Here is a 22,439-nt window from a genome sequence, read left to right as displayed (position 1 = left end):
ATAAATGATATGGTAAAGCTGTGTGTGCTCTCCTTTACAAGATAATACATTATAGAAGTCCCTGCATCACAACTCTGCAGTTAAAACATCCACATGAACAAATGTACAAATCACTATAGTTTTGCAGTGTTTCGAAAGATAGTCAAAAATCCAAAATGACAGAAAATTAAATGAGTCTCAAAATGGATCAATTCATGAATGTACCTGAGTTCTATTAAACAGACATTGACTATTTAAGTTTTAAATGATCTGTATACCAGTGAGGAATTTTAAAAAGATTGTTCCTGGCAGCATTTCTCTTCATCACTTTAAACGTTGAAGCACAAATGAGGAAATGCATATAATATCATATATTATGCTAAGTTAATTTTAGTTCATACATTCATAGGTTACTCCAACAAGCTGTAAATAAATAAAAAAATGAAAAAAAAAATGCTGTCATTTCATCACAAAAAGTGTGAAATGACTGATGTTTGCTGGTCGCTGTCCGTGGTGCTGAAATGACCAAGTCAGCAAGGAAAGCGTCATTAAATCACGTCAAATTCATACCTTGATTAGTTGATTTTAGGATCTTCCTTAAGAGATTAACTTACTAACTGACCAACAATCTATCTATCTATATCGGACACCCACGTATAGCGCCTGCAGCCCACGTGGTTCAGACAGAACGGGACCCCGGACCATTAGCAGACAGCCTGAGGGGAATGCTGCCCCCTCCCTCCCTCCCATCAATGGACGAAACAAAAACTGCTTGGTCCTGCCTTGTTAGAGAGAGAGCCTCTGGTATATAAGGAGCAGGCAGAGCAGTTCTCAGTCGCTGTGGAGCCACACACTCACCTACACACATACCACACACACCCACGTCCCACGTCTTCACCACCGGCACCGTCCCCCCTTCATCCCTGCGCACATCACAGTCTGACCGAATGAGTTACCCGGTGGAGACTATAGGGAGTCCCTTCAGGAGAATTATGGATAATAGGACGACCGGCTACGGCTACAGCCGCTCCAGCGGCACCCCCTCCAGCGGCTTTCGCTCCCAGTCTTGGTCCCGGGCAAGCCCCGGCTCCACCATGACTGCGTCCTACAAGAGGAGCGTGAATATGCCGGTATCCCGGGCTTACAGCTCAACGGTGCTCAGCTCCGCCGACAGCGTTGATTATAATCAGACCTCCCTCCTGAACGGAGACTACAAGCGATCCAACGAGAAAGAGCAACTCCAAGGGCTCAACGACCGATTCGTTGTTTACATTGACAAGGTGCACTACCTGGAGCAGCAGAACAAGCAGATCGAGGATGAGATCCAGGCACTGCGTCAGAAGCAGGTGTCCCGCTCCCAGCTGGGCGACCACTACGACCAAGAGCTGCAGGAGCTGCGCTCCATGCTGGAGCAGATCCACCACGACAAGGCGCAGATCCAGCTCGACACCGACCACATCGAGGAGGACATCCAGCGGCTCAGGGACCGCTTCGACGAAGAGGCTCGCATCCGGGAGGAGACCGAGGCCATCATCCGCGTCCTGAAGAAGGACACGAGCGACTCCGAGCTGATGAAGTCCGAGTTGGATAAGAAAGTTCAGTCGCTGCAGGACGAGATCGCCTTCATCCGCAACAACCACGAGGAAGAGGTGAGCGAGCTCATCGCCCAGATCCAGGAGTCTCAGGTGACCGTGGAGAGGAAGGACATGCAGAAGGCGGACATCACCGAGGCACTGCGGGAGATCCGCTGCGAGCTGGAGGGCCACTCCAACCAGAACCTGCAGCAGGTGGAGAACTGGTTCATGTGCCGCTTCTCCAAGCTCACAGAGGCCGCCGAGCAGAACAAGGACGCCATCAAGTCCGCCCGTGATGAGATATCCGACTACCGCCGCCAGCTGCAGTCCAAGACGGTGGAGTTGGAGTCCATCCGCGGGACAAGAGAGTCGCTGGAGAGGCAGCTGAACGACATCGAGGACCGCCACAACAGCGACCTGTCCAGCCTGCAGGTAAACCGGCAGCAGCCGTGCGTAAAGGGCTGATATCACCGTTTGAGTAGTTTTTAAATTATTAGAATTAAACTTATTTGAAGATTTTAATGTTTTCGTGTGTTTAAAACTTGGAGTTGCTATGGTGATGATGGTTGATCTCCTAAATATCTATATATGTACGTTTTTATTTGAGGGACTTTAAATAGCAAACTTTCTGAATGAGAATGAAACGATCATATTTTATTTTCTATATTACGTTGAAGGGCCTGCGTTGAAACATTTTCTGCTGCGTAATGACTCACAAATAACTCTCCAAGTGCCAGGAAGTGGTTAAAGGGAGACACTGCAGCAGATCCCCCCGCCCCCTCCCACTCCCCTCCCCTCCCCACCCCCTACTGCTGAGTCAGAGGCATGGGTCGATGCCTTCACTGGCGCTGTCTTTACAGCACACATCGAGATTTACAGGTGGGGGCGGGGCTGTATTGAAGAGTGCGGAGGCTGTCCTTGAAAAACAAATTGGCATTCGTCATGAATGAATGCTAGTATTGCGTCAGATTATATTAAGGCAACAATCTCTGCAGCAACAGTCTACAGATAAATTAAAGCACATTTGTCTTTGTCGAGTTGCTGTAATGAGTCTCTGTAATCTATGAAGGCGATAAATCAAAGCTGCACAAAATTGATCTGCAAAAGAGAATGCAGCTTTGCTCTGCGTATCGTTTTGTTGACCTTGCATTGCGTCTGCTCTGTTTTTTCCTCAGGAGACAATTCACCAGCTGGATAATGAGCTCAAGAGCACCAAATGGGAGATGGCTCGTCACCTGCGCGAGTACCAGGACCTGCTCAATGTCAAGATGGCCTTGGACATCGAGATTGCCGCATACAGGTATAGACTGGCATGCATTTGACATTTGAAAAGCAATTTCACAAAAGCGTTCTCTAAATGCATAACACTGCATTTGCTGTCCTCAGGAAACTCCTCGAGGGTGAGGAGACCCACTTCAGCACTTACCCTTACCGTCACACGGTCACCCCCACCAAAATCTCTAAGCCAAAGTCAGAACCCACCAAGCTTAAGGTGCACCACAAGTTCGTGGAGGAGATCATCGAGGAGACTAAAGTGGAGGATGAAAATGCCGACATTGATGAGGCCTTGGCGGAAATAGCACAAGAGCTGTCTGCCAAACTCGGAGGTGGAGGAGATGAGGGAGAGGAAGAGGAGGCAGGAGATGAGGGAGAGGAAGCAGAGGGGGATGAGGAAGAGGGAGACGAGGAGGAAGTTGTATCCGCCACTGTAGCCAAAGTTAGCTCTAGCGCACCCGCTAAGGAGGAAGAAGAGGAGGATGAAAAAGGTGACGATGAAGAGGAAGAGGGAGAAGGTGGTGAAGAAGGAGAAAAGGAAGAAGAAGGTGAGGGAAAGGATGAGGGAGAAAAGGAGGATGATGCAGAGGGAGGCGATGAAGGAGAAGAGGGTGAGGAGGAAGTTGAGGAAACAGTGTTGTGCTCCAAAGCTCCAGAGTCTAAAGCCTCTCCTGACCAAGAGAAGGCCGGAGACAAAGAAGGCAGCGCAGGAGAAGAGGAAGCCGGTGCTGAAGAGGAGGACGGGGATCAGAATGAAGAAGCAGCTAGTGAAAAAGCATCAACAGGTGGAGATGAGAAAGAGGAAAAAGAGGATGTGGACAAAGATGAGAAAGTTGATGAAAAATCAGAGGAAGTTGTAGCCAAGACAGAAGCCCCCAAAACAGAAGCTGCAAAACCAGATGCCAAGAAGGAAGAAGCTGCTAAAACCGAGGCATCAAAACCTGATTCTCCAAAGTCTGAGTCCCCTAAAGCTGCGTCCCCCAAGTCTGAATCCCCTAAACTTGGATCTCCCAAGTCTGAATCCCCTAAACTTGGATCTCCCAAGTCTGAATCCCCTAAACTTGGATCCCCCAAGTCTGAATCCCCTAAACTTGGATCCCCCAAGTCTGAATCCCCTAAACTTGGATCTCCCAAGTCTGAATCCCCTAAACTTGGATCTCCCAAGTCTGAATCCCCTAAGCTTGGATCTCCCAAGTCTGGATCACTTAAACTTGGATCTCCCAAGTCTGAATCGCCTAAACTTGGATCTCCCAAGTCTGAATCCCCTAAACCTGGATCTCCCAAATCAGAATCACCTAGACCTGAGTCTCCCAAAGCTGATTCTTCCAAGCCTGCATCTCCAAAGCCTGAATCCCCCAAAGAAGGCTCACCGAAACCCGGATCCCCCAAACCCAGCTCCCCAAAAGCAGAGTCCCCAAAGTCAGAAACCCCAAAACCTGAATCTCCAAGGGCTGAATCCCCAAAGACCGAAACCGCAAAGCCTGAGGCCCCTAAAGCTGCTGAAGAGAAATCCGAGAAAAAGAGTGAGTCAATAGATGACAAGAACGTAGAAAAGAAGGATATTGCCATGAATGGAGAAATAGACAAGAGCAGCCCAGAAGAGAAAGAGAAGAAGGACGAGGGGAAAGACGACAACGTGATCGCTAACGGCGTGGACGAGAGCCCCGTCAAGGACGACGGCAGCCAGAAAGTGGTGATCACCAAAACCGTGGAGACCATCACCACCGGAGAGGACGGATCCAAGCACGTCACCAAATCCGTCACGGTGACCGAGACCATGAAGGAGGAGGTGGAAGAGGTCGTGCAGGAGACGCTGCTCTCCACCAAGAAGATGGAGAAGCACTCCACCCAGTCCATCAAGCAGGTGACCGAGGCCGAATGAGCGGACTCCACGCAGCTGAGCCGGCGGAGGTGGAGCAGAGGAGGAGGGCACGAAGATAAGCAATCAACTCACAACTAACATTACAAAGGAAGTCATACAGCTAGAGCGATGTAATAAAGATAACCACTCGCAAACATACAAAATGAATCATAGAGAGAAGCCAAAACTTTAATGCTATAAATTTCAAACGTGCATGTTGAGTGACAGCTTTAAACGGGCTTTGCTGCAGACGCGGTTAGGAGCGAGCGAGACATTTTATCCTCTTTTTTCCTTTTTTTCTGCAGTTCACGGGCAAGCTCACGGGAGGGAGGGAGGGAGGGCCTCTGCATGCTAGCTCAGGAGAGGGGAGCACCTCTCATCGGTATGTATGGTAGAAACACTGTAAAAATAGTACATATGTTAAAGGAATAAATGTAATGTGGGTGGGAGAGTGAGAGAAATATAAGTTGTGAGGGTTTTTGGAGTTTGTGTAAAGGGGATGGGGTGGGGGGATGTGTGTGTCTGGGGGTGGAGGGGCAGGACAGGCAGACGGGAGGGTCCTCTACACAGACACATGCTCTACTGAAGACGCCTTACTTGACATGTGAAGATACCAACTGAGCCAAAAAGAAACTAACAACAAATTCACCACACACAGAGAAGAAAGAGCCGGGCAGCGATATGATAAACTCATGACCGTATACATCCAGTAAAAAGCTTAACAAACCTGAAGAAACTCCTAGCCTTAAACATGCTTTTTATCAGTGTCTGTTATGTTTACCTGACTGCAACTGAAAAAAAAAAAAGAAATACAACAACCTGTAAATGCGCAGATTCATGCATTCTTGTATGCATAGGATGGACTTGAATTTAAATACAGAAATAAATGAGGTGCTACTGTTTGCAATGCCATGACTTTACTCATCATGAAAGACTTCCCAGCAGCATTTGCTCAATAAATGTCATAATGAAGTAACAAAAAACAGAGTGTGTTTCTTGTCATTTTATATTAATGCGTTGTGGGAATGCTTTGCAATTGTGGATACATTTATCAAACATATTTGAGTCATAATGCAATTTGTAAATAGTTGAAAGTTGGCAGAAGAGATAATAAATATTTAGTTGTGACATAAATGGCTTTTCACAACAGGAAGTTTAAAAAATGAAGGTTGATTTATTGTCATTCTTACAAAATACAAGTTATAGTCCCTTTAGGATACACGCAGAAAAAAAGAAAAAACATTATGGTGGGATGAGGAGTTTTACAGCTCTAGTCTGATGGGACGACAGTTGATACTGCTCTCTTGCCAGATGGCAGCAGGGTGAGGAGTTTATTACTGGGGTGGTCTTCAAGAGTCCTTTAATGCTTGGTACATGGGTGTCAATGAGTTCTGGGCGGATTTAATCTCCCGCTGTAGAGCCCTTCTGTCCTGGGCTGAGCTCAAACATGCCAATTTGTAATGTTTCCAATCAGGATCATTTCTATTAGATCTGTAAAAAAGGGGGCGATAGAAATACATTAGTGATCTAATGTGCTCAACTAATCTAAGTAATGCTATTCAAATGGTTTGAACTACAAAATATTACAGATACTAATTCGTGGAAATGGCTATTACATGTATCAACGACAAAAAAAAGATGACCTACATTATGTACCTCTTTGGATTTTGAAGTACGAGCATCCAGATACATGAATACTCTATTGAGAGTTTATTATTATATAATTAAAGCAGTTCTTAAATATTCGCCACAATATTTCATTTGCCAATGTTTTTTGAACCTCAAAAGTGATCAACCAAGGTTCATGACATTTTTTAATTGAATTCTTAATTTTGGAGCGTGATTAGGTTGAAAGGAAGGAAGATTTGTCTTTTCACATGTGTTATTTTGGTGAAAGATTTAGTTCAGCTTTAAATTGGGTTGATGTGTTGCTGAATCATTTTCCAAAACGTTTTAAATATGTGGCTTTGTTTAGTCGAAAGCTAAATATATGAAGGAAGAACAGAAATACTTCTGTGTCAGTGTCTAAATATCTCTATAATCCGCTTTTTAAACCCACCACCGGGGCTGTATGCAGTGGTGCAGACACTTAATGACGAGCCAGGGGAGTAAAATAACCGAGCAGCTGCTGGCTGAGGTGTCAGAGGATCATGTGTGGGTGTTAGCGTGGATGGTCTCTAATGACATTAGAGAAGATTTAGAAATAGTAATTTTAGGTAATTGCAAAAACAAGGTTAATGGGCCATCTTGTATCAAGGCATAATTAGATAAAAATTGATGTCATTTCTTAATATTTCACATGGATTCATATAAAATAATGCATTTCCATACCGGAGTAATCATTATCATATATGCAATTATAACTAATACTTGTGTGCTTTCAGTTAAGACACATTAAAACTGCAACTTTAAGAAGGAAACGTTTTGAAAGAAACATATTCGTCTTATAAATGAAAAGTTTAAACACATCAATTCAGTACTACTCTTGGGATTTTGCTACTTCTACAAGCCTTACTTGGTGTGTTATGACCATAATCCTATGGTGTTTAATATTAGCAACTTTTAGATTATGTTTGAGTAATTTCTTTTAATTCTCCCCTAAACTGCTGAACTTCATTTTGGTTGCTGCATCCTGTCATTACCCCTCGTGGCCATAGTGGCCGCTGTTCGCCCAGATAAGGACCATTTAGTTTCTCGAAACGTCTCACCATTAAGTGGAAATGGGACCCGAGCAGGAACAACAAACTCCTCAAAAGGTATGCCGTGTTTACTTATTATTTTTAATAATATTTATATAAAATATAAACTAGTTTTAAAGGCAGTTGCACAGCAGTTGCTTGAGAAATACTGCGTGAGGTTGAATGTGACGGGTACTTATTTTAAAAACAACTAGAAAAACTGCTAATTTAGTTTGGCTGGATGTAGTTGCAGCATCATCTTATGACACACATCTCCTTCTCGAAGTCATAACTCAAACCTGACCACAGACTTGACGCTAATGGGTGTCAACGACGGATAAACGGCCTCATAACCCTTAAAAAAAACCCTTTCCTTACCTGAAAATCCTCGCGTTTTCTTCCGTATCAACGTAATTCTGTTGTATTTCCCTATCTATGGATACACGAACTGCTTATAGCTAACTCGCCATTTTTAAGTGTGCTAACATGTAAACAAACAGCCTTATCTTAGCTCAAGGTAGCCCACTGATGTATTATACTTCCTGTTTACTTAAACCAATGCATTATGGGAGCTTTAATTCCAAGAGCATAGCTCAAATAGATAGTGTGGAAAAAATATACAAACTTATTTTTGTGTTGCATTGGGGGGCCCACATTGTAATACGTTGAAAAAATCTTATTAATAATGACATAGTGGGATATAATAAGTCTCACTTGACTGGAAAACATGGGGAATGACACAATGACAAGTAATTCCAGGGGTGTGTTTATGCTGTAAATCTGTGTTAAAAGTTACACCAGGACTTGTTTATGCTTCAGCAAAATCAGAATCAATGACACACATATGGCTTTAAGAGGTGTTTATTTATCCACCAAAAACTCACCCGCTCACGTTTACATTCAGCAATTACAAATATTACACAAAGTGCAGCCAGAACTGTATGGGCTACTCTGGATATTTGCTATAGCAGTTGACCTTGATTCATTGCTGTAAGTGGCTATTGGACTGTGTTATTGAGCACCATGTTAACAAGCAGATTTAGTAGGATAGCAGATGCCTCTACAGGTTATCGAGCTAATGGTCTTGACTGATGTTTACTGAGGCTACTGGCTTACTTTTTACCCTTTGTGCTCTTTTCTTCTGCAGCTTCGGGTTTGGCTGCTTTCTCCTCTTTGACGTCAGCTTTGTCATCTTTCTTGGCATCCTTTTTATCTTCTTTCTCTTCGCTTTTTTTGGCCTCTTCCTTCTCCACTTTCTCTTTTTCCACTTCTTTTGCATCCCCGTCCTTGTCATCGCCTCCTTCTGTTTTTACCTCCTCTTGTGCTTCCTTTTTCACCTCAGGCTCCTCTTCCTCTCCTTTGTCGGCTTCCTCCCCGGCATCTTCAGTGGCCTCAGTCACCTCTTCGCTTTGCTCCTCCTCATCCCCACCTGCATCAATGAGAATTGTATTATAATATGTCATCCTGATTTTAATAATTTAACTTTAATTGAGCATTTAGAGAACACAATCAAAATCGATGCACTTGCCCTCTTCTCCCTCCTTAGCCTCCTCATCTCCTTCCTTAGCTTCTTCATCTCCCTTAGCCTCTTCTTCATCTTCTTGCTCTTTATCTCCCTCCTCCTCTTCATCCTCCTTCTCCTCTTCCTCCTTTGCCTCCTCTCCTCCCTCTTCTTCCTTCTCCTCCTCCTCTTCCTCCTTCACCTCAGCCTCCTCCTCCTCCTCTTCCCCGGGTGGGCTGGCCTCTGCTTTCTGGGCGTGACTGGCAGAGACGATCCCCTCAGTGGCGCTGATGCTGGAGCTGAAGAGGCGTGATGTCATCAGGTAGGAGGAGCCAGAGCTCATGCTGGAGAGGACGGGCCGGGCGTAGGACGGTGCTGAGAAACTGTGGCTGTACAGAGAGGACACAACTCCAGGCACTCCTACGCTGAAACGAGACTCCTCCCCTTCCAGCAGCTTCCTGTAGAGGTCGGGGAAAAGACAGGAGATGTCAACACTACGATATCATTAAGTGTAGGAAGTGAGCATTTATCCTAATAAATTGTTGTGGACTTTATTCCGAAATAAAAGTACTTTGTAAACATTACCATAAATTACACATTTAGTTAAGCTTTAAAACTTTGCAGATCCATCTACATAAACACAGATACTATAGCTTTGTTTGAATTTGAAGGTCCCTTTTACTTAAATGTTATCAAATATGTTCACCTTAAATGACCTTGTGAATAATTTTCTACCCACTATCAGGTATTTATGCACCACTTCAATATGCTGAAACCAACACTACTAGGACATTTGATCTCTTTGTCTTCATTGATTCCTTTCATTTTTTTTTCAGACATCCCAATATGGTTTCTCAGCCTCACTGTTGTTACTGCTCACCTGTATGCAGCAATCTCGATGTCCAGAGCCATCTTGACATTCAGAAGGTCCTGGTACTCTTTCAGGTAGTGGGCCATTTCCTGTTTGGTGCCCCTCAGCTCAGTCTCCAACTCTCCAATGGTGTTCTAAATAGAAGACAAAATCAAGTCAAGACGCAGGAAAGACGCACATAAATGAAACTTAATTAATAGTGAGTGATAATCCCAACAATCAATAGATGTGAATAATGAATAACCCATCATGATAGATAGACACCACTGACATGCATAGCATCAATCTCAGCACTTTGCTTGTCCTCCATCTCATGCAGCTGCTTCTCCAGGGATTCATTGAGGCCTCTGCATGCATCGATGTCTAGCAGGCGGGCCTGGAGCTGGCGTCGGTACTCTCCTGCCTCGTCCTTGGAGCTTCTCACGGCGTCACTGTGCTGGGCCACGGTTTCAGTCATGGAGCCCACCTTCCCTCTGAACCACTCCTCTGCTGCCTGCATGTTCTTCGATGCCAGCCTTTCATACTGGGACCGGATGTCCCTGAGTGCCCCAGAGAGGTCCGGGGTTGCGGCCTCAGACTCTACCGCCACTTGGACCCCCATCTGGACCTGGGCCTGAAGCTCAACCACCTCGCTTTCATGAATCCTCTTGAGGAAGGCCAGCTCCTCCAGCAGAGTTTCAACGCTCTTCTCCAGCTCGGCCTTAGCTATGGCAGCTTGGTCGGCCTCACGACGGGCATCCATCAGCCTGCCCTCGGCCTCCTCACGAGCCAGCACTTCCTCCTCATATCGACCCTGCAAGGCACTCAGGGTTTGCTCCAGCCGCTCTCGCTGTCCCAGGACAGCCTGCTGTTCTGCCCTGGCCTCATCCACAGCAGCTCGCAGGGCCCGGGCCTCTTGCTCGTACAGCGCTCTCAGGCGGGACGGCTCGTTGTGCCTCTGCCTCAGCAGCAGCAGCTCTGCCTCCAAAGCACGGTTCTGCTGCTCCAGCTCACGCACCCTCTCGATGAAGCCGGCGAAGCGGTCGTTGAGGTCCTGCAGCTGGCTGCGCTCTTGGGTGCGCACGGTGCGGAAGTCGGAGCTGATCTGGGCGGCCTGGCTGAGCTCCAGCTCCAGGGCAGAGGCTTGTGAGGAGGAGGAGAGCAGCACACGGCCGGGAGAGGAGTACTGCAGACGGGAGGAGGAGAGCGGGGATGCGTGGGAGGAGTAGACGGAGTGGGTCCTCCCTCTGGTCACCGTGACACGAGGGGATGCCTCGACATACCAGCGTTTGTATGGCGAGGCGTAGTAAGGGTCATATCCGAGGCTACTCATGGCTGAGTGTTTCTGGGAGGACAGGCTGCTCTCCCTCTCCTCGTTCTGTATGTGTGTGTGAAGGGCTCAGGTTTAAGCCCCGACTGCTTGCTGCTGCAGCAGCCCCGTGCTTTTATAGCAGAACAGTGAAATCTGACGCAAGCGCTTTCCCCAAACTCTGACTATGCAGGCGACTCGATAGGCTTACACTGCAACGGAAAGAATCGACACAGATCCAGGGGGAAATTAGTTAAAGATAGAGAGGTGAGAAAAAGGCATGTTATATGGATCCGTACTTCTGTTTGTCTTGTCATAATGGTAATGTTTAACCAAGTGTCTAAATAAAGTGAGTGTGCTTCACAATGCAATAAAAACCTGCAATACATACAAAACAACAATGACAATATAGATATATTCTATTCTATTCTAAAACAAGAAATAAACATCATCACTTTAAACTGAGTCTGGACTTTGACCACAGCAATACTGCAAATAGCTGAGATACTTTTTTGGGCGGTGACATGTACAATATAGAGCAAAAACATAAACAAAACATACTTGCTGCAGGAGAGGGGAGGGGTGGGGAGGGGAGGGGAGGGGTGGGGAGGGGAGGGGTGGGGTGTCCTGATTTAACAACCATGACACAGCATCTCTCCTTCTGGTGGAGAGCAGAACTGCAGCCATAACCTCAAAAGATAAAATCCCACCCAGAAGACAACAGGTCACGTGTTCAAGACTGTAGACTATATAGAGAAGAAAACATATAACATATTTTCAAATGTATTGGTCCATCAATACGTATATATATATATATATATATATATATATATATATATATATATATATATATATATATATATAGCATACAATAAATATGTATAATGCCATCCTTATGATTTGACATATGACAGATTAGACAGATATTCTTGTTTATTGAAAGTCTTCTTGTCTTTTGTCGGGTTGTACTTTCAATTCCATAAAAGACAAACAGTCCCTCTCATCTGCAGCACAGATACCCTGGCAGGTCAATTACACCCAGCTGCTGACATGCATTTTCTTTTCTAGTGTGACTGGTGTGTGTGTGTGTGTGTGTGTGTGACAGTGCAGGTATGCAGATGCTCAGTGAAAGTTACTGCTGGGAAATTCAGCTTGCTTTTTTAAGCTCCATGCATAAATGAAGTGTATTGCAGTGCTTTTTCCAGCAATATCTGTGTATGTGCGTTTTTGTATCTATATGTGCGTGCGTGTGTGTGTGCGTGTGTGTATGTGCATGATCCATAGTGTGAATGCTACCAGTAATTTGCCTTTGCAGCAAAAGGCCCCCAGTACTTACAGGCAGTGCTGTGCCCAAACAGAAGTGAGGCAGGCAGTGAGAGGTGGAGGGACTTCAGCGGGGAGCTGCATGGACACTGCTGCAGGCTGAGTCATCGTAACAGTTGTGATCACACAAACTCCCCTGTGTACACTCTCTCCCACCCGAACAGCAGTCCGACAATCTGCACCAGGGAGGGTTTTTGCCAAGGAGGTTACAGGAGCTGGGGAAATGAAATAGAGAAAGTAGAACATTACAAAATTAAATCACTTTTTGTACTTATTTCTAGGTGGTAACTTATTAGAACATACATAACGAAACAAAACAAAGGCTACAAGCATATTACTTTATTACATCACACATTACGATTATTATAAAATATTGTAAGTATCAGCGTGATGATACTTTGGACCAGAACTCATGATGCCTGAAAACCCAAACACTGATTTTACGTTTGGACCGAGCTCGTATGACATAGATACAAGTCAAACGTTCACTCTCCGTCTCTGTTCTCCGCCCCTCTGGTCTCCACCAACCCCTAAAGAAAATATATGGCTCTTTAGCTACTGCATGTTCAATAGCCAATAACTTAATCTGACAGCAGCTTGCTTGGCAGCTGGTGTACAACAGGTTTATCAGCTCCTTTTGGCTGGAAAATGGTTGTTTACAGGGGTTGAACAGTAAATGTGCCATAGAACCAGATCCAGAGAGCGAGGTGTTAATTCCCCATTATGAGCACATTTAAAACTGGGGTTCATATTCATTTTAACATCTAGTCACCATAGAAACACAGTGACAAAGAACCATCCTTTTTTAGTTTCTACTTTTCACTATACAGTAACCTAACCCCTTATCACGATCACATCAATCAGGTTGGCTTTCCGCCTGGAATCCCATAACTATCGTATTTTCGAACTATAATATGTGTCTGTTTTTTCTATAAATGGATCATAATTTGATTGGGAGGGGCAGGTGACTTGACAGTTTTGTCTCAGTGGCTTAGTTTCCGAGCTTTATCAGCACTTGTCTCTCCGTCCTGTAAGATTCAGTGCTTCTCCACGTTACATTTCATGAAGGATACTGCAGAACATTTGGCATCGATTATTCCTACCAGTCTTGTGTATAATATAACAGGGTGGGACACTAGGTACAACACTTTGAATCATTAAGTAGAATAAAAGTATGTAGACAGGGCAATCTCCTATCACAGGGCAGCACTTTACATTTTGGTTTGCAGTCGGCTCCGTGTTTGCATATTAACCACTTTATAAGTATGTACATCTGACTGTTTCTTACTACAATTGAACTCCTTTAAGATCAAATGTCAAGCTTCCTCAGTCAGATACAGTGTGACATGTTGCATGTAAAAATGATACGAGAGCAACTCCTAGAGGTGATGCATAGTAAAAACACCTTTACTGTAAGACTTTAAATAGATATACGATTATTTTTAAGGTGGACTAAGTCTAGCCCTTAAGAATAGTCGGGATGTGCTTAAAGATCTTTGGGGAGGCTTTTCCCTTTTAACTGTCACTTCTGCACACTGCTTTCATTGCTTTTGCTGTCCCTGCATCTTCAGCCTGTTCTTGATTCGTACCACAATTAGTATTCACAATAATTATCATTCTTAGCTGTCAGAGTAGAAGCAGAAGTGGTGGTAGTCAGTAAGTTGCATCATTTGTGGCATTGGCAGGTTCTTGTACAGTGATCCAAAGCACAGGAGTGCATGCTGTGGGAAGCTGCCGATTCAGCTGTGTTTTGCCCATGGATTTCCCCCCTACTGCAGTGTTGAAAAACGTATTTATGCACCACAAATGCCCTGTGAACAAATTTAATATTTACTAAACATGAACTGGTGTGTAATGAGCTGCAGTTTCTTTCTCGTCTCAGAGTGAGAGACCTCTCTGGCCAACTCTGATCTTTACACTTTTGTTCCATAGATGTCGGTTTAAAAGTCATGTTGCTATTTTGGCTTATTATCTGACCTCTGGCCTTCCCAGCCACCACATGTCCCAGCAGCCATACGGAGGTCTGGTTTCTATTGGCTGAGCAGGCGTGTCCATCAGAGCGTGAATGCCTCTCACAGGTGGAAAGTAAAGGGGGGGCCTGTCTGCTATGCACTGCCACTCTCCAGGCTGCTATAAAAAGAGTGTGGTATGTTGGCTCGGGCTCACTGTTGGTCAGACAGTGTGTGTGTGCACAACTTAGAAGGGCTGAGGGAACCGTGTTTGGTCTAAGCTAAACTTGAGGAGACACACTGTAAACATGGCTGCCGTCCATCGCTTGGTTATCGTCCGCCACGGCGAGAGCGCCTGGAACCAGGAGAACCGCTTCTGCGGCTGGTTCGACGCCGACCTCAGTGAGAAGGGTGTGGAGGAGGCCACGCGTGGAGCCAAGGCGATCAAGGATGCGGGCCTCAAGTTCGACGTGTGCTACACCTCCGTGCTGAAACGCGCCGTCAAGACCCTGTGGACCATCATGGAAGGCACGGACCAGATGTGGCTGCCCGTGATTCGCACCTGGCGCCTGAATGAGCGTCACTACGGAGGCCTCACCGGTCTCAACAAGGCCGAGACGGCCGAGAAGCACGGGGAGGAGCAGGTGAAGATCTGGCGCCGCTCCTTTGACATCCCACCTCCACCCATGGAGAAGGATCACGCCTATCACAAACTCATCAGTGAGGTGAGACAACTGAAACTTCAGTTACCGGAGACATCTAAAACACTCCAATGTTTGCTCAACTGTCATGTTATGTAACTTATGTCAGATGTTGTGGGAGTAAAGCACCTTTTTACTGTTCTTACCTCCTCCAGTCCCGTCGCTACAAGAACCTGAAGCCCGGCGAGCTCCCCACCTGTGAGTCACTGAAGGACACCATCGCCCGCGCCCTGCCTTTCTGGAATGACGTCATCGCGCCCGAAATCAAGGCCGGGAAGAATGTTATCATCGCTGCCCACGGCAACAGCCTCCGTGGCATCGTCAAGCACTTAGAGGGTGAGCATTACAGTTTGTAGGAGGACAACGCTGAAAAAAAAAACAGCAGAGGTGAATGCTGGCATATAAATATTTCAGTTTGAAAAATACACATAGTTTTATAGGCCAGGGCCTAAATAATCACAGACACTTATCTATGTGAACACACAGTCGTGGATTACAGAGCATAAAAATAGCACACACGGAGCAGAGTCTGTTCAGGGACACAGGGTCATGAGCTTGGTTCTCATTACAGTCATGACCTTTACGTAGAAAGGTTGTAGTGGACAGACATGGATAAGGGAGTTATATAGCCAAGGAGCCTTAAGGGCCTAAATGTCAGATGGTAACAGTAGGTGTCAATGATGGCAGAAAGATGGAGATCAAGTTTCTTAGAATACAAGTTACAGATTCCTGTAAGATTATAACAACTTGAAAATAAAGTCAGACAAAAACTAAACCTGCACTGCTGATTACGTTTGTTATGCAAGACCATTGTCCTTCTATCTGCATGCCTTTTTATTGTGTTGGATACATTCCATCTGTTCTGTCTGCTGATAAGCACGTCTGGTCTATTTGTCTTTCCAGGTATGTCCGACGCAGCCATCATGGAGCTGAACCTGCCCACGGGAATCCCAATCGTGTACGAGCTGGACGCTAACCTGAAGCCCGTGAAGCCCATGGCTTTCCTCGGCGACGCGGAAACGGTAAAGAAGGCCATGGAGGCCGTGGCTGCCCAGGGCAAAGCGAAGAAGTAAGCCTGCTCTGGAGGCTCCGTGAGGAGGCAGACAACAAAAAGAGAGACTGTTCCCTCCCTGTAGTTCATTCCAACTGGGGAAATGTTTTCTGGTTCTTTTGGAGATGAGCCATTTTTCAGCACATTAGCCCTGTTTGTTTAAATGACAGACCGAGAGATGACTTGTCAATCAAAGCAGACAGTCGGGCCCCAACATGTTACGCATCCACACATCACTCAGCCCTTTTAAATTGTGGTCAAGCCCCGTGTTGAGGGCCTCACCACTCTGGCACAACCAATAAAGAAACAATCTTTTTATGTAGGACTGTGTCTGTTTCATTTCTCTCCTTGTCTCAACATATCGCTTTCTCCCTATTTCCTTTCTTCAAATTACATTGTCCTCCATTGTATCGCTTCAGTTTCCCATGTGGACATCAGTGGTTTCAGCAAAGTGCAAAGGTGCTGTGAAATGATATCCAGGAGAAGGGCGGGAGAGAAACGCAGTGAGACGAGTCATTGGGTTCATCCTGGCAGAGTTCCCATGATGCAGCTTGTCTGAGTTTTTGCCTATCTACCCCTACAGTCGGATAACACTGAGACCCACACAGGCCAAGAATCATTTCAAGTAACTATCTTTCATAGATAACCTTCAGACAAGTGAAAAAATACATAAAAAAAAAAACCTCAATAAGTGAGTAGATGATCATAAATACTTCAATAGTGATTACCTTAATAACATGATGAAATATTTCAGGAGTGGTGCCTTTCAGGATGATAAAACCTCCATCTGCAGGACACAAAGAATCACTGAATGGTTGAGTGAATATAAAAATTATGTAAATCGTATGCTATCGCCAGTTTGAACCCCAGTTGAGCTTTGGGACTAATGCTTCAGAGTACTTTCCACCACCACCACCATCAAAACACTGAATGAGATGATTGAAACATGTTGAGAGCTGAAGCCACTTTTTTGCCTTGTAACTGAAGTTCCTTTATGTTGGTTCTTCCTTTAAATTGTCACCCATCTGCATGTAAATCAACAAAAACTGCATTGTTTACACTTAAAGAACATTTGGGGGGATTTTTAGATGATCGTTATTTTACATCATACATAGTGATGGATTCTGGTATGTCACAACAATCTTTTCCACTTTCATTCATGTTATAATAAAGCACCAGTAAGATATTTGCAGAAGCATTCGCCACATAGGTTTATTTTAGGATAAACAGTCTTACAGCAAGACATTACGGACATTTATTAATGAGTACCAAACATTACCAAAACAGACAAAAACACAAGGGTTCTGCAAAACTGCAGGAGGCAAATTATCCTGGTTCTATGTAATGTCTTTTATGCCATCTGCTGGCCACTTAGGGGAACACTGCTTAACTGAGTGAATTAATGAACCAATCTAAAAAATGTAGCTTGAATTAGTGTTATTTTGGTATTATTGTAATGAGAATGGAGCACCTTTCTCATGGTTGAAACCTTAAGGATGGAGAGTCTGTAACCACTGACTGACAAGCAAGTTAAACTCTCATTTGTTGAGGTCGTCCGCTGCATTTGTCCTTTTAACAGTCCACAGGTAGACTCGGAAGCTGTATCAGTATCTTGTCACTTTCATTTGACAGTTCATGATCAAAGCAGTTCAAATTTGAAAAAAAAATCCAAATAAAATAAGAGCTTCCTCATTTTCCTTTGAGGGGGCAGACAGGCACTGTACCATAAATCATTTGAAAGGTGTGCTCTATCGAGCACAGGCTTTGATGTTGATCAGGATGTTTGGTGCAGTCAATGTTCAAACAGGTTCAGGAGCTCAGTCATGGTTGGTTTACAGCCGAGGTGTTTTGATCAGTAGCAGGTTTAGCAGGGGTTTTCCTCTTGAAAGACTTAAAAAAGCTGGGGAGACGTACTATCTTGTGTGGGTTTTCCTTGTATGCGACTGCTTCATAGGTTTGGGCTTTGGACACGTCTACATACTCTGCAGCACTCGTCACATTCTTTTCTATGTTGTTGATCAACTCCCCCTGATGGGAAAAAAAACACAATAACACCAATCAGGTTGTGGGTCCTTTGACATCAGTATATTTCTTTAAAGCATTTCCAAATAGGAGAGCCATCTTACCTGAATCTCCAACAGCATGGCGGTGTCAGCAAATACCTCATGCAGCTCTTTGATACTGGACTCGAGGCAAATAATGTCCTGATGACGAGATTCAATCTCACTAAGAGCCTGGCTTGATATCGGAGCGTCACAGTTGATCTGCGATAGGAAAAGTACACCAGATGTTTTTATAATCTTCTAATTAGCTTCATAGGACATTCCTAATGCATATCTAAGAAATCAACAACAAAAACAAAACTACAGTGGGTATTATTAACTGTTGCAACGTGGTTTTTGTGGCCCAGAACTGGAGGAAATTCCACTTACATCAGATATGAAGATGGAAAGATTGTCACGGTGCAGCATCTTCTCCAACTCTTCATCTGAAGTCACTTTATCCACTGAAATAGTGACAAAGCCGATGAGTTAAAAGGGGAGATTGTCAATGACGATACAGATTAGTTTAACAGGCTGTCATGTCAGAGACATAGTTTTAAAATAAAAGTCCATGCTTTCATCTTAAATGACCTCTTACAAAAATAGTCTATCATTCCACATTTTTTGTTGTGAGCTAACAGGAAGTGTATGCGTTTCAAGTGTTGACCACAGGATGGCGCAATTACCCCCCTACACCTCTCTACACCACTGTCTTCTAACTAAAATCACACTCTACATGTAAACTGAGGGGGAAATTAAAATTTAGGATGGACTTCTCACTCATTTTCATGAAATAATTGGGAAGAATTTAATATTATCACCCCAGCATCACCACCTATCTGAGGAGCCATCAGTATAAAAATCACTCACTGTAAATGTACTGGCATGATTAGATCATATTGTCTGATATGAAGTCCATTAACACAATGAGCAAGGTGTGGGGGGTGTGGGGGGCATTTTTTTGGCAACTCACCAATCTCCAACTGCCGCTGAATCTGCGCTTTGCATTTCTCTCTGAAGGAGAATTGTGTCTTATGGTAGCCTCTCATGACTTCAGCAAAGCACCGAGTCAGGTGTGAGTGCTGGTGAAAGGCAGTCAACAGAAATTTCAATCACATTATTGAACTAGAAATGAAAATGTATTCCGTTAAATAGAAATATTGCACGCAGACCACTGTCAGCGGTGATTCCCTCAGGTGTGTCAAGACCGAGGATTCTCTGTAATAAACTCGGTTTATCATCTTTATGCACCTGGCTTATTACAGGAGATAAAAGTGCAGCCTCACCTGGTTCATCTCAATACGCTGAATTACTGAGGCTCTTTTAATGTTGTCATCCACAGGCATGTTCTCCTGCATTGCTGAAAGAACACAGATCCAAAATGAAAAACAAGAACCAGAACCAATTTAAAACTCTACCACACTATTCATGACTCTGTGCGTGCATGTTGGTTAAATTACAGATTCTCTGAGACAATATATCTGTATCTTCCTACAGTCAGGGGTTCGTTCATCCGAGTTTGTGCGTTTACTGATGGCGAGTAGAAAGGAGTTCACTAGCCTTCCTTTTACTAACCATTTGCAAATCAAATGCGGTGTTATGAACTATGCAGTTCCAGAATTTGAGGAACAGTGATGTGCTACACAGTTCTTCCTCATCGTCTCAAACAATAAATGGTAGCCTACACAGCTGCTTATCGATAATAACTTTGCATGTTGAAAAACTGCCCCTAGTCGTGTTACGCCCCGACTACAGTATGAGACAAATCAATACAGTACAAAAAGCACATGTTGCAAAGCATAAACCCAGCTCCACTCACACTTTAACTGGGCTCGGACCAAGTTGGCGTTCTTCATCGTCTCATTGTTCAGCAGGTCCAGCTTGTCTTTTTTTCCTAAGAGCAGCACAAGTTCACTTCTTAGAAGGAATCATTTCAGGAATTCAAATTTCTTGCCGTAACTTTGGTCATCCCTTAACTTTAAAGGTGCCAAAGATCACTATCATCTAAGAATTAATGGGTTTTATATGCATTTGTCTGTTATATTCTGATAATGGCGGCTTGGTCAATACAAGATGCTAGACCACCTCATTTAAATAGAAATGAGCTAATCTTGTTATCATAGAGAAAGAGCATACGTGCGTATGCCGATTCCTACATCCTGGAAGAGAAATGTCTTTCTTGACACTAACGATCTATTTTAGCCCTAAATTTTTGCCTAAAATGGAACATCATCTATTCTATACATTTTTTTTTTCATAAATAATATTGTTATCCCCTCTGTAAACAGGCACAGGTGTGTTTGTCAAAGGCTGTTTCATTGTTTCTGGTGCTCCGTTTGTCTTTTCAACAGCGTGCCCTGGAGGAGGGGTTGATCTCTGAGAGCATCAGCACAACAGTGGAGGCATCACATTTTTTACTTTACTATCATTTTGAAGACTTGCGTAGCTCATTGGGACATCGCCAACCAAATATGCACGTTTAACTACAAAGACGGTGCTCTGCACTCACCTGTGTCTCGGTTTGGAGAGGAAAGGATGGCTCCGTGTCGTCTCTCCACCTCTTTCGCTTGGCGGGAGATTATTTCAATGTGGCTTCTCACCTCCCCCACCTTAACACACACACACACACACACACACACACACACACACACACACACACACACACACACACACACACACACACACACACACACACACATTAGGCTACTGTTTATGACAACAAACAAGACACAAGATGTGTGAAGTTTACCGTTTTGAAGAACTCCTCCATGTTGATTGTGCTCTGCTTCAGCCTCTCTGTCATATCATCCTGTTGCTCCAGTCCAAAGAGAGGGAAATCATTAGGCACCTTGAAATGGAAGAGAAAAAACACACACCTGTTGCTCCAGATACAGTCATTTGAACGCTGTTAGCACAGATTTATACGGTCTACTATGGGAATAAAATCAGTTTAAATACACTTCTGTCATTAACAACAGCAGCTGGATGTATTATTATTATTATTATTTTTAACTCCCTAAAACTGTTAAATGTTTACTGTAATATTACAGCTGCCGCGGGCACCGCATTGTCACAACAACAAAGGGCAGGAGGACGTCCCCGAGGTTTCAGTTACTTTCGGTAACGTTACTAAAAACATGGCGGACGCTCTACCTGCAGTGTGTCCTCCTCCTGTGGGCAGAGCCGCTGAGCACACCTGTGTAATAAAGAGCCAGCCGTCAAACAAAGAAGCTATCCACCACCCGTGTGTTCAAGCTAAAGCTACGCGGATGAAATAGAAATGAAGCCATTGAGGCGTGTTTGAAAGTTACTGTATGCTATGCTAGATGTGATGAGAGTGTAACGTTAGCTGAGCCGAGGGTGCCGATATGCTCCTACCTTCACGTAGTGACCAACGGTTAATGTCTTCTAAAGTTTTTTCCTTTAAATGTTTCTGAAGAAAGGACCCACGAAAACGTTCGTGACGTGTTTTAAAACCGCAGAATTGTTCGTACCTGTCGCTCCATAAAATGATGAACCCCACTGTCCTCGGAAAAGGGCGTTTGTCAGTTGGTCCTAATTAGCATAGGCAAACGCCTGCCAATGCCCACGTAGGGCATGTGGAGTGAAGGGCCGTGTGCACTCGCGAGGGCGGGGCAGCGGACTCCAAATGTACTGCATGGTAAAATACAGTGGAAATCTCTTATAGTGATCATGCTTGTCTGGCTCAATGAGTTACTATAAGTGGATGATGGTTATAAGCTTTTCCTTCTCCTTTATTTTTCATGCAGATTACCACCTTGTATACATATAAAAATAAAAAATAAAATATATAATTTTTTCCATATGTATGAAAAACCCAAAACGAACACTACTAACCCCTTATTCTGTTAAAACTCTTTGTTTTCAGGGTCATGCAGTTATGCATCTGTTGGCTTACTGTCATGTTGAGGACACTGAAATAATTCAGCCATAATGCTATAATTTTTCTTCATAGGAAAATTCTAAATTCAGTGTCTGTGGGTTTATTTATCAACACAGCATTAGGCTTTGGGATAAGCATTTCATCAAGCCTTTCAAACATTTGCCTAAGAGATTAAATGTGTCCTTTAGCTTTATGGTGTTTGTGGTTGAGTAGGCATCATCCCCGGCAAATAAATAGATATACTTCATTAAACTACATTGGGAATCTCAAAGGGTTGTGTGCTGTTTTTCGCAAGGGTCCACTGTCCTTCTGATATTTTTATGACAAATATTCAGCATATTGTATTAAGTTCATCTCTTCTGTCTGTCTTAGTATGCAAACTCCAAACAGCAATGTCTTCTCCCTTCAGTAGGCTGCAAGACAGCATGCACCAGTGCTAAAC

The 22,439-nt window shown here is 44.2% G+C and overlaps 4 protein-coding genes across 8 annotated transcripts; 2 read left to right on the top strand and 2 right to left on the bottom strand.

Moving 5' to 3' along the window:
- Window positions 1-804: 804 nt before the first annotated feature.
- Window positions 805-5,661, top strand: nefma (neurofilament medium chain a). Of its 2 annotated transcripts, XM_084034388.1 has the most exons (4): window positions 805-1,985; window positions 2,729-2,853; window positions 2,940-4,247; window positions 4,278-5,661. In XM_084034388.1, exons 1-4 carry the CDS (start codon window positions 927-929, stop codon window positions 4,708-4,710), a joined length of 2,925 nt encoding a protein of 974 aa, XP_083890514.1. In that variant the 5' UTR covers window positions 805-926; the 3' UTR covers window positions 4,711-5,661. The 2 variants fall into 2 exon arrangements, with proteins under 2 accessions (XP_083890514.1, XP_083890513.1); XM_084034387.1 differs by having other exon boundaries at window positions 2,940-5,661.
- A 2,551-nt stretch (window positions 5,662-8,212) lies between these two features.
- nefla (neurofilament light chain a) lies at window positions 8,213-11,146 on the bottom strand. Its single transcript, XM_084035767.1, has 4 exons — window positions 10,011-11,146; window positions 9,749-9,873; window positions 8,896-9,326; window positions 8,213-8,796 (listed from the first exon to the last, which is right to left on the bottom strand). The coding sequence occupies exons 1-4, from the start codon at window positions 11,049-11,051 to the stop codon at window positions 8,480-8,482; spliced, it is 1,914 nt and encodes a 637-aa protein (XP_083891893.1). The 5' UTR covers window positions 11,052-11,146; the 3' UTR covers window positions 8,213-8,479.
- Window positions 11,147-14,496: 3,350 nt separating this feature from the next.
- On the top strand, window positions 14,497-16,369 carry pgam2 (phosphoglycerate mutase 2 (muscle)). Its single transcript, XM_084035466.1, has 3 exons — window positions 14,497-15,024; window positions 15,156-15,336; window positions 15,904-16,369. Exons 1-3 carry the CDS (start codon window positions 14,608-14,610, stop codon window positions 16,071-16,073), a joined length of 768 nt encoding a protein of 255 aa, XP_083891592.1. The 5' UTR covers window positions 14,497-14,607; the 3' UTR covers window positions 16,074-16,369.
- Window positions 16,139-21,635, bottom strand: LOC311029997 (syntaxin-2-like). Of its 4 annotated transcripts, none has more exons than XM_084035464.1 (10): window positions 21,588-21,635; window positions 21,247-21,289; window positions 20,843-20,941; window positions 20,603-20,702; window positions 19,913-19,987; window positions 19,380-19,453; window positions 19,067-19,175; window positions 18,484-18,557; window positions 18,178-18,315; window positions 16,139-18,079 (listed from the first exon to the last, which is right to left on the bottom strand). In XM_084035464.1, exons 3-10 carry the CDS (start codon window positions 20,894-20,896, stop codon window positions 17,873-17,875), a joined length of 831 nt encoding a protein of 276 aa, XP_083891590.1. In that variant the 5' UTR covers window positions 20,897-20,941; window positions 21,247-21,289; window positions 21,588-21,635; the 3' UTR covers window positions 16,139-17,872. The 4 variants fall into 4 exon arrangements, with proteins under 4 accessions (XP_083891590.1, XP_083891589.1, XP_083891588.1 ...); XM_084035463.1 differs by having other exon boundaries at window positions 21,472-21,607; XM_084035462.1 differs by lacking the exon at window positions 21,247-21,289 and having other exon boundaries at window positions 21,588-21,615.
- Between the last annotated feature and the right edge of the window lie 804 nt (window positions 21,636-22,439).

Source organism: Eutrigla gurnardus (genome assembly GCF_963514095.1).
Source record: "Eutrigla gurnardus genome assembly, chromosome: 19".
Taxonomy (NCBI): domain Eukaryota; kingdom Metazoa; phylum Chordata; class Actinopteri; order Perciformes; family Triglidae; genus Eutrigla; species Eutrigla gurnardus.
Note: the sequence above shows the minus strand (reverse complement) of the source record. Positions and strands in the feature narration are given on the sequence as shown.

Excerpts from the sequence above, each read along its gene's own strand:
- nefla (XM_084035767.1), bottom strand. The coding sequence starts at position 11,051 with ATGAGTAGCCTCGGATATGACCCTTACTACGCCTCGCCATACAAACGC. Across the intron at positions 9,874-10,010 it reads CTGAGATTGATGCTATGCAT|AACACCATTGGAGAGTTGGA; the intron begins GTCAGTGGTGTC and ends TCTTCTATTTAG. Across the intron at positions 9,327-9,748 it reads ATCGAGATTGCTGCATACAG|GAAGCTGCTGGAAGGGGAGG; the intron begins GTGAGCAGTAAC and ends CGACCTCTACAG.
- pgam2 (XM_084035466.1), top strand. The coding sequence starts at position 14,608 with ATGGCTGCCGTCCATCGCTTGGTTATCGTCCGCCACGGCGAGAGCGCC. Across the intron at positions 15,025-15,155 it reads ATCACAAACTCATCAGTGAG|TCCCGTCGCTACAAGAACCT; the intron begins GTGAGACAACTG and ends TACCTCCTCCAG. Across the intron at positions 15,337-15,903 it reads CATCGTCAAGCACTTAGAGG|GTATGTCCGACGCAGCCATC; the intron begins GTGAGCATTACA and ends TTGTCTTTCCAG.
- nefma (XM_084034387.1), top strand. The coding sequence starts at position 927 with ATGAGTTACCCGGTGGAGACTATAGGGAGTCCCTTCAGGAGAATTATG. Across the intron at positions 1,986-2,728 it reads GCGACCTGTCCAGCCTGCAG|GAGACAATTCACCAGCTGGA; the intron begins GTAAACCGGCAG and ends TTTTTTCCTCAG. Across the intron at positions 2,854-2,939 it reads ATCGAGATTGCCGCATACAG|GAAACTCCTCGAGGGTGAGG; the intron begins GTATAGACTGGC and ends TGCTGTCCTCAG.
- LOC311029997 (XM_084035462.1), bottom strand. Across the intron at positions 20,703-20,842 it reads TGGAGGAGTTCTTCAAAACG|GTGGGGGAGGTGAGAAGCCA; the intron begins GTAAACTTCACA and ends GTGTGTGTTAAG. Across the intron at positions 18,558-19,066 it reads TCAGCGGCAGTTGGAGATTG|TGGATAAAGTGACTTCAGAT; the intron begins GTGAGTTGCCAA and ends TCACTATTTCAG.